Genomic DNA, 13515 nt, shown 5'->3' with positions numbered 1-13515 from the left:
GACGGAGGCGACTAGCAAACATACTTAACTATAAATTTCTCATATTAACCATTAAATAAAATCCAAGGCCTAGACTGGGGGAAACGAACACACTAAACCAACAATACATCTTAGCTTTGCGGGTCTAGCCTATAACCGCCTAACATACTTTACTATAAATTTCTCATATTAACCATTAAATAAAATCCAAGGCCTAGACACTGGGAATCGAACCCACTAAACCAACAATACATCTTAGCTTTGCGGGTCTAGCCTATAACCCCCTAACATACTTTACTATAAATTTCTCATATTAACCATTAAATACAATCCAAGGCCTAGACCGGGGAACGAACCCACTAAACCAACAATACATCTTAGCTTTACTGGTCTCGATTTTTTTGAAATATATATATATATTAAAAACTAAATGAATAAGTACATAATATAAAAAGAACTATTTCCGTAAACATGTAAAACTTCTTATGCAATAAAATGCATGTACGTATAAAACTGCATTTACTTTATTTTTAACTAAATGTATGAACAGTACGAACATGTGCAACACGGTAGACGATAAATCACCTGTACAGGTAAACCAGCTTAGCCTTAATTAACTGATTAGACGCTAAGCGATAACTCGGCTCTCTATTGATAAGTTCCAGGTTATCTTGAGTATTAAATTTATGCTAAAGATTAAGGAGGTGCGATGAGTGGAAAGAACTGGAGCAATAGTGGGCACTTACTTTACCGCACAAGACATGTTGACCGCTGAGAGAGTAATCGCTTCAACACTACAAAAGAAAAACAGGGCGGCATAACGCGGTGTTACAAAGATGATGATTATATAAATCAGCTGGTGATATTGCTTGGATGATGGGGCCGGCTATTATGAACAGCGATTGGCAAAGGCGATAAATCGCATCAATACAATATTCATAATACCCCTTTAAAATGATCGCCACTTAATAGAAGCAATTTCAGTATTAGATCATCTAGATTCTAAAACCAACGTAGAAAAACACTTTTTATAAATAAATAGATGTTTTGAAATAAATAAATGATGGAATTTACCTGTAAATAAAGGCTAGTATCTAAAACTAAGCTACACTATCAGCAACAACGTTGCTGAACAAACAAACGTTACGGAACGTTACGAAATAAACCTCTATGGTATTGCGAAACATATTTGACATATTCTGGGACTTCCACGATCCAGAAGTACATCCAAAAAAATATTTTTTTTTAAAGGAAGGGATTTAGTTTGAGCGGATGGCCATAACAATAAATGTTCCGCCATTGAAGGTTTGCCCAAAAGAAGCGGAAACGATCCTAGTCTCATTGAATATTTCTTGTCACCAAGGAAGAGTGTTCAGAACTTTGGGGAACTCTTACCTTCAAGCTTTACTCAGGACTTCCTTTCTAAACCCTTTGGTCGGACAGACAGAACTAGAGGATTCCTACTGTGATTATGGCCAGGGCTAAAATGAACATGAAGGATAGCCATCTTCTTATGGAAAATAAACGTATAACTACCGAATTGGCATCCAGTTCTTCAAGATTTCTACTTGTTTTGTCTCTGTTATCTAGTTTTAAGGCCAAAGCTAAAATGTACATAAAGGTAGCCTTCTTTTGGAAACTGTAAGGTAAAATACAACGGAAAAATACAGAATTGGCTTCTAGTTCGTCCTGATTTCTATTTCTTTCTCTTTCACTTTCGATTATGGCCAGAGCTAAAATAAACAATAAAGGATAGCCTCCATTTGGAAAAAGAAAAGTTAAATACAAGGGGAAATCGCCCTTATCAAAGCGCGATAAAAAAAAGTTTTCTAGTAGCATCTTCCCTATCCAAACAGGGAAGTTGAAAACAATGTGTCTGCAACGTTGAGAAATGACAGTTTTGGAAGTAGTGCGAAGCCTCCAGAGAAGAGATATCCCCTCTTTATTCCGTGGTAACTCCACAGGATCTTAGGAGAAGCCAGGGGTAGAGAGGGACTTATTTGCTTTCGTATAACTTAAAATAGCACTTAGAATGTACTTTATAATGTCACACCTTTTTTTTTTACGTAGTTTAAATATTAAACTGATCATTCAACGATAAAGTATCAATTAACTCAAGCGGAAGTGACGCTTAATTTTTATCGAAATAGATGAATTTTCATTTCATCGATATTTTTAAACATCTGTATTCAAAAATAGGAAAAAAAAAATCGATTACCATAAGTTATATTTAATATAATTACATACTATATTTTTTTTATAATTGCTAATGACCTAATTTTATAACCTGCGCGTTCTATAACCGGTTCTATGTCTTTTAAAAGTTTGCATTCACTTCGTACATATCGCTATGTGGCTATTATTATAATTTCCATGCCTTTGTTTCTTACCTTTTTACCTGCAAATTAATATTCATACTTTTTGTGTTCGATTACCTGATTACCTGTCTATCATAATAAGATTCTATTCTGCTTCAGCTTTGAGCTTGAATGCTTATTCACCTGTTTTAGAGCTTGCAGCTTCTTATGGTTTTATGGTTACAAGACTGGCACAACGGGCATTTGATGACACGTGAATCCCCCCCATGAAACTTAAGATGTCATCCTTACTATTGAAACTTATGACTGCTTGCCTTACGACTCACTTAAGACTTCATTTGGATTGCCCCAACAATCTGATTGAACTTCCGCACGATAACTCCAGCCATAATGAAATAATATTTGATTCCCCTTAAAACCAGTAACCTCTATTTCTTGATTTAACAGACAAACTGACGCATCATACAGAGTACAGACCACACAGATCTAAGACAATATCAACCTGGTAATTAAAAAAGAAAAAAGGAAAAAGGTACTTGATATTTTCATTTTCCGAACTTCATCTGTTTTGAAGTTATTTGGAAAATTAGTTGGGATTACTATGGATACACACTCAGACAGACGAATACTAAGTTAGAATAAAATTCTTGGCTGTTGTACTTTAAAAAATTTAAGCGCGAATCAAAACTTACCAGATCATTCCTCAAAGTATAATCCATTCAGTGCTCCACTCCTTTGTCCCAGTAATTCGATTCCTTTTTTTGGTACCAAGAAGGTTCTTATTGGGGGAGAAAACTTCAATACAACATAAAGATCGAAATATGTGGTAGTCCAAAGGAGCGAGTCGTGGGCTATTATAAGCAGGATGTGGAAGAACTTTGAACTCAAGGTTAATTATTTTAGTGGATAGACTCTCGCGTAATGTGAAGATCCCATCTTAAGATTCTGCAAAGGAAGTTTTCTCTCTTTTTTTTTTTTTTGGCCTGTTAAGAATACTCTAAACAGGGCCTCTTTTGGACCCCCATAACGGAAAGGTTCGATTGGGCTGAATAGAGTTTAAGTAAATGGAATCGTTCGTCCATTGGGAACCTACCCAAAATGTGTGCTACTTACGATTTGAAGTGTTACTAAAGTATTTAAAAAAATAAAATGCAAATACTTCTGTTACACGCCATTAGCACTATCTGAATTAAGTTTATGGGTACTTTATTTTTAATTATTATTGTTTATTTATTTTTTTTACTAATTGCAAGTAATTAGTTATAGTTAATTTTTTTCGCTATAAAAACATTGTAATTTGCATGTTTCAACATGATTGAACGTGTTCATATTCACACAATCAGACAAACAGATTGCGCACGCTCTGACCATTGTCCATCGTCCTGCTGATCTTCGGCATCACCACCTGTGTGGGTTGTTCTTATGGGAGAATTCTTCTTCAATAATTGTTATGTTATAGAAATGGCGTAATAGTTTACATGACTATATTATAATAACCAAAAATAAATATATAATATATGTGGGTGTGTGATATTATTATACAATGTTTTGTTTATTTATATATTTTTTAATTTGCGAGGTTTTTTTAACGTGTTTATACCATTGAGATTACTCTCATAACTTTTAGCAAAGTATCATTGGGAATTAGTTATCCTAATTCTGGGATAAAACACTGGGTAAGAAGACAATGCGAGAGCTATAAGGCAAAACCAGAATCGAGAATACCTTTAAACTAGAGGCACGAAAATGTTTATCTAATCTAATGACTTCTTGCAGGGTAATTAAAAAGATTAGGGGCGCCACGATAGCCGAGCGATTAGAATACTAGACCCGCAAAGCTAAGATGTATTGTTGGTTTAGTGGGTTCGATTCCCCCTGTCTAGGTCTTGGATTTTATTTAATGGTTAATATGAGAAATTTATAGTAAAGTATGTTAGGCGGCTATAGACTAGACCGCAATGCTAAGATGTATTGTTGGTTTAGTGGGTTCGATTCCCCCTGTCTAGGTCTTGGATTTTATTTAATGGTTAATAAAAGAAATTTATAGTAAAGTATGTTAGGCGGTTATAGGCTAGACCCGCAAAGCTACGATGTATTGTTGGTTTTGTGGGTTCGATTCCCGGTATATATTTATTTGATAAACTCAAATTTAAAATAATTTATAATGACTTTACTATATTAAATACACTTTCTTAATTAATCAGTTTTTTAAGATAAAATTTCTTTGTTTTAAGCTTCATTTAATCTCGACAGCTTATTTATAACCTTATCTTTATCTTTAGAAAATTAGAATAATTTAAATGGTTTCAACAAAAGTAAAAAAATATTTAATTACCATTTTTTATTTTTATTTTGGAGTTAAAGCCACGTTTACGAGTAGGCATATTATTCAAGTCCACTTGGATGATATTGTGAAATATATATCACAGACACACTGACTCCCGTGGGGAGAGTTCATAGTAACTCCAACACACACACACCACTGTCTCGTTCCAAAGTGAGTGGTGGGTGAATATATAAAGAGTGCAGAATAGTTTCTGGACCAAGTCATTCAATTCACCCGGCAGCTCCATACAGCGCTGAATATTTTTAAAGTTCTTCTAATAAACATGAATACAATTTTGGTTAGTTGTAAAATATTATTATTTATTATACTTAAACTATAATATTTTTTGTTTGATTATTTTACTCATTCTGTTCATTTTTTTTTTGTTTTCTCTCATCTCTTTGGGGGGGGGGCGGTCCAAAAAAAATGATCCAACTTCAGAGCCTAGTCACCCTGGGATTGGTAGCTTGCGCCACTGCTCAATACCATCATGGAGGCGGTCTTGCGTTAGCTGTTGGCGGCCATGGCGGATACGGTGGACATCATGGTGGACATCATGTCGTCGACTACTATGTAGGTACTATTTACAAGATGCTGATGATCTCTGGAATTCTGGGTTTCCTATTTTTCATGCAACGATTCTTAGCTAGAAATCCCTTTATAATTGCGTTTCTAGTTCCTCCCTGCTTACGGGTGTAACCACACCCTTATTTGTGTACAATGTCTTGCAACAGTATTGCTTGGCAATTAGAATTCACTATAAAGAAAGAAGTTCTTAAATATCGTTTAATATTGCTTTGAGAAGTCGTTATCAAAATCTTCTAGGTTATCTAAAGCTCAAATTGTGCCTAAATATCACTCACAAAACCCTAATAGCGGGTCTAGCCTATAACCGCCTAACATACTTAACTATAAATTTCTCATATTAACCATTAAATAAAATCCAAGGCCTAGACCGGGAATCGAACCCACTAAACCAACAATACATCTCAGCTTTGCGGGTCTAGCCTATAACATACTTAACTATAAATTTCTCATATTAACCATTAAATAAAATCCAAGGCCCAGACCGGTGGAATCCAACCCACTAAACCAACAATACATCTTAGCTTTGCGGGTCTAGCCTATAGCCGCCTAACATACTTTACTGTAAATTTCTCATATTAACCATTAAATAAAATCCAAAGCCTAGATCGGGGGAATCGAACCCACTAAACCAACAATACTTCTTAGCTTTGCGGGTCTAGCCTATAACCGCCTTACATACTTTTCTATAAATTTCTCATATTAACCATTAAATAAAATCTAAGCCTTAGACCAGGGGAATCGAACCCACTAAACCAACAATACATCTTAGCTATGCGGGTCTAGACTATAACCGCTCGGCTATCGTGGCGAATAATGAAATTCTTGTTCTATTAAAATCAACTTGGGATGTTTGCTTTTTTAGAGCTCAAGTATCTTGCCTTTCAATGGGCTTTTCCAAACATTTCTGCAAGTTTAGGCGAGCGATTTTTATCACCTGTTTTCTGGGTTTGCTCTTACCTAGCACCTTCTTTTTTTTTTTTTGAGAACTTCGGTCGGTTTTAATGTTTAGAAGCCATCATTAGCTTGTCTTGGAAATCAGTGGGTGATCTCAAAATTATGTAGTATTAATTATTATACGATATTGTTCATTATTGTTTGTTTTACATTTTATGATATCTTTCTATTGTCGTAAGTTTTACTCTATTACAGCTTACTGTATACGGTGATAATGTTGTCAGTAATGAAAGAATACTGTACAGAGGCTGTGCTCTGCGAACCAATGATTGCCAATGTAAAAGAAAAAATAATTATCTAAAGCTCTAATAGTTAACGAGCTTTATCTCAATATTCACACCGAAATTTTGACTATTCGCTTAAGGAAATATTGCAGCCTTCAAATTTTAGATAACAAGCATTTTCAGGTTTGCTAAGCACGGAAAAAAAGAATGGTTCCACTTTGAATTTCGAAGCTTAAACTGTATATTTTTGTTAGGGATTGGACAGAAAGTTAAGGGTCAAAATCCCTAGATTTATTCATCCATTTTATTTTATTTAATTTCTTGAAATTTGAAAATCCATTTGGTCTCTTGTTCGAAGCTTTTTACCTGGCAAAATTCCTTTAAAGGCATTTCCGGGAATGTGAAAAATAAACGGGGAACCTTCTAAAGTGCTAATTCGGCGTTTTTTACAGTCCTACCACTTACAATACTATTCAGGAGGACTACATGGGTGGCTAATATAGCGAGCTTGAAGGGAAATTATAAACCGGAAATTGCCAAAAGCTTCACCAGATTAGCTTTTTCTTCTTTTTTTTTTCTTGTTAGCAGTAGAGCTTAAAATAGCTTTTTTTTCCAATTCCAATTACAGGCACCACCACATTACAGTTACGAATATCAAGTACATGACCCACACACCGGCGATGTCAAAAGTCAACATGAGACCAGAGAAGGTGATGTAGTCAAGGGATTCTATACTTTGAAGGAAGCCGACGGTACAGTCAGAGAAGTACACTATACCTCCGATAAACATAATGGATTCAACGCTGTCGTCAAGAAATCCGGACATGCTGTACATCCGGTGGTACATCATGCTCCTGTACATCATTATTAAATCCGGAAGTGCCAAAAAAAAAATGTGGAATTTAAATTTTTATTTCAACTTTCTTGAATCTTTTCAAAACAGTATTACACTTCCGGTTTTTTAAAAATAATGAATTTTTTTTGGCATCTACATTTTTATACTTTTATAAATAAATTTTTTATATATAAAAAAAATGGCGTTATTTTTATTATTTTACTTTCTGATATATATGTAGTTAATTATTATTACTGTATATAGGTTCCTGCATTTTTATATAACAGTCACTTTTCTACGATTTGGAGACATACAACAGCAAAACTGAACACGTAATCATCCAATTTGAAAGCAATGGAATTACGACAATGTCCAGTATATTGGGACTTCCGTCGCAGTTAGTTGTTCAGAACTTCTATTTTTTAATTTCCTTTATAATCGTGAATGTAATCTCGTTTATTTTTGTTAACTTCCTCTTAATCACGTTTAAAGTGTAGCGATCTTATCACGTTTTTAAGTGAGACTTATCGTTAGGGGCCTAAAAGATTTTTAGAATGTCCAGGAGATCAGATATCCTGGAGTCCTAGAATCCTTTAGGAAAGAAATCCCAAGGTTTGTTGACTGGACGGTCTCTTCCCTGTTTGAAAGCCGCCAGTGCAATTGAGCAATGCCCTCATCTCTGCTAGTTTACTCCTTGGTCTAGAAACCTGGAAATCATCTAACTCCTCCTCGGTGATCCCGTTCACAAGAAGTAACTTGTACACAGAAGAACCTCTCAGAAATAGTCACCCAAGATACTATGAGCTAACAATAATGGAGGCCTCTGTTAATTAGGGGTCTCGTTATATCGGGTAGCGTAAAATCAAGATACGAATCACGATCCAAGCACTCTTATGCTCTCTTTTTAGTATAATTACTTTTTAAAAGTACCATCTGAAATACCCGTGTTTTTGCACCATCATTTTTTTACTCAAATTCCATCTTCAGGAAGACGCCTCTGTAATGTTGATTATATAACACAATTAAAATTTAAATTCTTTCATTAAATAAATAGATAACTTTTGAAAGCTGCTCTATTTAACGGGACATTAAACCAGTTTTAATAAGAAGTTACCTATACTCGTACAATCGATGTGTTTAGTTATTCTATTCCAGATTTACAAACAAATTTGCATATACACTAAAGAATGAATTGATTACGTCATATATTGTTAACATTATTACGTAGGAGGTGAAATTTAAAAAAAAAAAATAGATTCCAAGTTGACCGTTATCTATTTATTATCAAATCATTATGTCTCCCAGTTCATAATGATATTATGAATAATGAGGGGGTTAGGATGAGCTGCTGTAGAGTGGAATGAAATTTTAAGAAAACGAGTGTTAGCAAGATCTGTAAAGGAAAGGGATTTTGAGGTCATTATGGATAGTGAGGTTAGGATACATAGAACGGAGCGTTAAGAAGTTTTCGAAGTATTTTTGGACTATAATGTCTGGAGGCGTAGAGAGTTTTGGAACGCTTAGTCGATCCCCATACGTACTTCGATGCTGTATGAACCGAATAGGTCACAGTAACAGTAAGATATAAGAGTCTTTTGTTATGTTAGGTTAAGTTTCGAACGTTTGTCAAGTAGTCTGGCGAGACGTTTTGTAGCATTGGGTTAGTTTCTTGTCTTTTCAGTCTAGTCTGGGGACACTTTACTCATGTTACAAAATTTTATTGCTGTATTATTAATATCCTAGCCTAACAACACGAACAACACTGAACTCTTTCACAATACTCATAGAATAATACATGGTTTATTTGAGGGAAAAGTGGGTATTTTTGGCTTTTTTCCTGAGCTGGTTTCTGATTCCTTGAAGATCTTTGCTACTCGTATATACCCCCATCTCTGCCATCAAAAGACGGAGATTTCTAATTTTCTTCTCCTCAGATCTTAGGCTACTGAGTTCTGAAATTACAAGGTCAGTTAATTGCTACAAGAATACTTGTCTGAAATATGGAAATACAAGAAAATTGAAAGCTCAATTGTTAAGATTATAAGTTGTTCAGGAGAATAAAACCTTTATAGGTCGTAATTTTAGGGTAGGCTAACTTAGGATAGCCTTAAGACTGCTAATGAATTGGACCAGACAATCGAAAACTTTTCTATTCTTTAGAATAGTAGGATATGCTTAGTTAGCCGACCATTGAGATCTTAAATCTTTAAAAAGCAGATCTCTGTTGAGTGCTTTTTTTTTGAGCACGTGATGACAATGGGCTCCATGTCTTCTTGACAGTCATTAGTTGTACAAAGAGGAAGGGATGCCTCTTTACCTATTTTATGCAGATATTTCTTACATATTTAATGGTACTTCGCACTCTATCGACAATGGAGACACACTGTTTAGAATTTGATAGAATATTCATACTTTAGGAACGAGCAATTTTTACAAAAATTGACCCTTAGGAGGTTCTAAATATGTCCTTTGCCACTTTTCGTTTATATTCTTCTTAATACAGGCTTTCAAGTCCAGAATGAGGCAGAGACACCGATAGTAATGGGACCGTTCAATTGCAGCTTGTTTCGCCCAGGATATTCGACCTCTATTCCGCAATCGGGGCCCTACTCCACACCAGCCTTACTATTTTTCCAACGCTTTTCAATTCTAATTAGATTTTTCATTGTATTAATAATTATAGGGTTATAAGGAGAACACTTGTTGCCGCTTCCTGAACCAACCTTTGGCTTGTTACGCCTGGTTGCATAGTCAGAAACTTCGTAAAAACGGAAGTTACAAAAATTTCTTATTGATTTATTGTATTAACCTTTATGAATTTACTCGATCTGGAAGTACTTCTAGAGCGAAGGAAGTGACATCTATTGCTAGGAAAATGCGACAATTTTTCTAGTCATGATTCTATGTTAACACAATCAGTATTTAGTAATAATAATCGACTGCTTAGTAGCTTATCGACCAGTTTTATCTCGCATTAATCTTGTAATCCATTAATGCCTTCTAGGATTTACAATCGCCCAAAGTGGATAAATGCAGCTCATATTGGAAACCCTTAATTTTTTAGCTGTAGAATTAGTCAGTTCTCACAAATAATCTGTGATTACAAAATAAGCTCTTACAGTAAAAATAATTTATTTATTTATTTTAAAGCTTGAGCATTAAAAACTTTAAGAATCAAAAGTGATGCTGATGATGTCCATAGACGGGAGCATGATGAGCATGACCGATCCTCTTCACTTCAGCATTGAATCCATTATGTTTATCAGCTGTATAATGTACCTCTCTGATGGTGCCGTCTGGTTCATGCAGTTTATAAAATCCTTTAACATGATCACCAACCCTGGTTTCATGGTGACTTTTCACGTCACCGGTGTGCGAATCATGGACGGAATATTCGAATTTGTAGTGTGGTGGAGACTGAAACGGAATTCATAGTATTGATTAGAATGGAGTGTTAAAAAGAAAAGAAGGTATATTAAGTCTTATCAAAGAATAGTCAATTTACATAGTAATCATGGTGCTCCTCATGATGTTCACCACCTCCAAGACCTGCTGCTTCAAAACCACCACCCTCATGGCCGCCTTCAAAGCTGCCGCCAACATGATGGCCACTTTCTAAGCCGCCTCCTTGACCGCCTTCGAAACCACCACCCTCATGGCCACCTGCAAAGCCGCCTTCAAAACCACCACCTTCATGGCCGCCTTCAAAGCTGCCGCCAACATGGCCACCTTCAAAGCCGCCTCCATGACCGCCTTCAAAGCCGCCTCCTTGACCGCCTTCAAAACCACCACCCTCATGGCCACCTTCAAAGCCGCCTCCATGACCGCCTGCAAATCCTCCTACATGTCCGCCCTCGAATCCTCCCGCATGGCCACTTGCAATGACATGGCCTTCATGTTCTTCATGGACTACAGGATGCGCATTTACCGCAATTACAAGAAGTCCCAACAGGAAAAAGCTCTGTCAAAAAAAAAAATGTGTTTAGTGACTTTTAAGCTGCAATAAAATAGAAGTTTCAACTCCTTACAAGAAATTAAATCGTTAGACAAGCATCTACGTTGCTGCAAAATTTTGGATACAGTTTGAGACGCTTTTACTCATGGATCATGATCACCGCCTTTCGAGTCTGCAATCGTACACTACGTCCAAAAATGCAGTAATCTAAACTTTACTAAAGATCTGCTGCAATCGAATGGGATAAATTGCAAAGTTGGTGCGGATCGTTACAAGATTTAATCTAACTGAAACTTCTAACTTTTTTTTTTTACATTTCTTCTAACTTCAAAGTTCACAAAGATAGATAATTATCTGTAACGAAAGAGCCTATCTCAGTGGCCGGAAGTGCAGTGAAAAAATAGCTCAGTACATCCGGTGATGTGCCAAAAAATCAAAAATCTGACGTGAACCCTCACAAAACTCTCTCTTGCTATGATTCCCTCATGTTTCGAACTCAGCCATTTTCCCCAGAGTTCGAATTTTTGTAACATATTCAATCCTTACTAACTTTTTTTTTAGAATTTAAAGCAAACAATTGGGAGTAATTTTTTTTTTTTAAATCGTTAAAAATCTGAAAAATTTATTGTGTAAAGAGCCCCTTTAGATCATCTATTCGACTTCAGATTTAATTTCAATTAATTTATACTTGAGGTGATTGAAACTTAAGAACTTTTTGACTTTAAAAAAGTCAAGTAATTGTTTCCTTTCGCTAAATGTTCTCTCGCTACAATCACCTGACAATGAAGCTGTAGGAGGCTCCCGAAAAAAAAATAAGTCCAAGTATGACACGCTCCCGGTTTACTTAGTCCACCGCGTCACCAACTGAGCGAATCTCTTTCCTGAAGAACTAGACTTCCAATTTCTGATCAAAAGAGAGTCGTTAAGAACCACCAAACTGGAAGAAACGTTCCCGTGCAAAATGACTTACAAGACGAGTCTTTCACGTTTCTGGAGATTAAGATTGCTAGGGCAACAAATCACTTTAAATTGAAGATGGATTTACACTCTTTAAGTTCCCCATGACTTCTAGCTCACAATGAATCTGTTTACGGCTAGTTCCTTGTTACACAGCATCCTTGGGCACATTCACTTTGTTTCTTTCACCTAATCCCAGACAACAGGTTTTTCAAAACTTTCACAGAATGTGGATCACTCTTTGAAAGAAATATAGTGCAATAAAAAGTTCAAGTTTCGAAAACATTATTATTTCAAAAATTTGAATCAAAACTCCTACCTTATACGAATCCATATTGCCCGTATGTTCATGCAAGGAGATGCTGTATAACACTACACTATCTGCACTTCTTTTCCCACATTTATATATTTATATATATCACACTCGGCTTAACTAGTTTATAATTTCCATAATTTCATAATATGGTATTATCTTTAATAAATTCCGTATCGCTAATCACATAACTTCATTGGATGACATTAGAATTTATTCAATTTAATTAAGACTGGAGTTATTCACTCAGTTATTCTGCATAATACAGTTAGCTGTGCATATTCTGATGAGAATCACTGTTCCATGTCTATTGTTATACATATTTATTAAGCTGAGTAGATGTACATAAGAATTATGCTGTAGTCCTTTTGCACTTTAAGAGAGAAAACATTACGTAATATTACAATTATGTAAAACAGTAAGGTTTTTCTTTTTTATAATCGGGAATTTTCATAGCTTTAAAAAAAAAATACCTGGATTAAAGGCTCTCACTTAATCCGGATTATAGGAAGTATTGAGCATTGCAGTTTCTGGATTTTTGAATATTTCCCTATTATTTTAGTTATAGACTAGACCCGCAAAGCTAAGATGTATTGTTGGTTTAGTGGGTTCGATTCCCCCGGTCTAGGCCTTAGATTTTATTTAATGGTTAATATGAGAAATTTGCAGTAAAGTATGTTAGGCGGTTATAGGCAAGACCCGCAAAGCTAAGATGTATTGTTGGTTTAGTGGGTTCGATTCCCCTGGTCTAGGCCTTAGATTTTATTTAATGGTTAATATGAGAAATTTGCAGTAAAGTATGTTAGGCTGTTATAGACTAGACCCGCAAAGCTGAGATGTATTGTTGGTTTAGTGGGTTCGATTCCCCTGGTCTAGGCCTTGGTTTTTATTTAATGGTTAATATGAGAAATTTGCAGTAAAGTATGTTAGGCGGTTATAGGCTAGACCCGCAAAGCTAAGATGTATTGTTGGTTTAGTGGGTTCGATTCCCCTGGTCTAGGCCTTGGTTTTTATTTAATGGTTAATATGAGAAATTTGCAGTAAAGTATGTTAGGCGGTTATAGGC

General features: G+C 35.5%; 3 protein-coding genes across 3 annotated transcripts in view; 2 read left to right on the top strand and 1 right to left on the bottom strand.

Annotated features, from left to right (window-relative positions):
- The window catches only part of Lmpt (four and a half LIM domains protein limpet), a 434583-nt gene that overhangs the window by 181093 nt on the left and 239975 nt on the right, over positions 1-13515 (top strand). The gene's annotated exons all lie outside the window — the stretch shown is intronic.
- LOC141453383 (cuticle protein 7-like) lies at positions 4819-7366 on the top strand. Its single transcript, XM_074126546.1, has 3 exons — positions 4819-4921; positions 5065-5196; positions 7018-7366. Exons 1-3 carry the CDS (start codon positions 4907-4909, stop codon positions 7258-7260), a joined length of 390 nt encoding a protein of 129 aa, XP_073982647.1. The 5' UTR covers positions 4819-4906; the 3' UTR covers positions 7261-7366.
- On the bottom strand, positions 10385-12470 carry LOC141452188 (uncharacterized). The gene is made up of 3 exons (XM_074124109.1): positions 12456-12470; positions 10730-11185; positions 10385-10641 (listed from the first exon to the last, which is right to left on the bottom strand). The coding sequence occupies exons 1-3, from the start codon at positions 12468-12470 to the stop codon at positions 10399-10401; spliced, it is 714 nt and encodes a 237-aa protein (XP_073980210.1). The 3' UTR covers positions 10385-10398.

The sequence above is a fragment of the Rhodnius prolixus genome, unplaced genomic scaffold (genome assembly GCF_049639745.1).
Source record: "Rhodnius prolixus isolate KJV_2025 unplaced genomic scaffold, Rpr scaffold_3, whole genome shotgun sequence".
In the NCBI taxonomy this organism is placed as follows: Eukaryota; Metazoa; Arthropoda; class Insecta; order Hemiptera; family Reduviidae; genus Rhodnius; species Rhodnius prolixus.
This window is presented reverse-complemented; position numbering and strand designations above follow the sequence as displayed.

What these genes read in the sequence shown, in the direction of transcription:
- LOC141453383 (XM_074126546.1), top strand. An exon ending in ATCATGTCGTCGACTACTAT is followed by an intron (nt 5,197 to 7,017) that starts GTAGGTACTATT and finishes TTCCAATTACAG; the next exon opens with GCACCACCACATTACAGTTA.
- LOC141452188 (XM_074124109.1), bottom strand. An exon ending in AGGAGCACCATGATTACTAT is followed by an intron (nt 10,642 to 10,729) that starts GTAAATTGACTA and finishes ATTCCGTTTCAG; the next exon opens with TCTCCACCACACTACAAATT.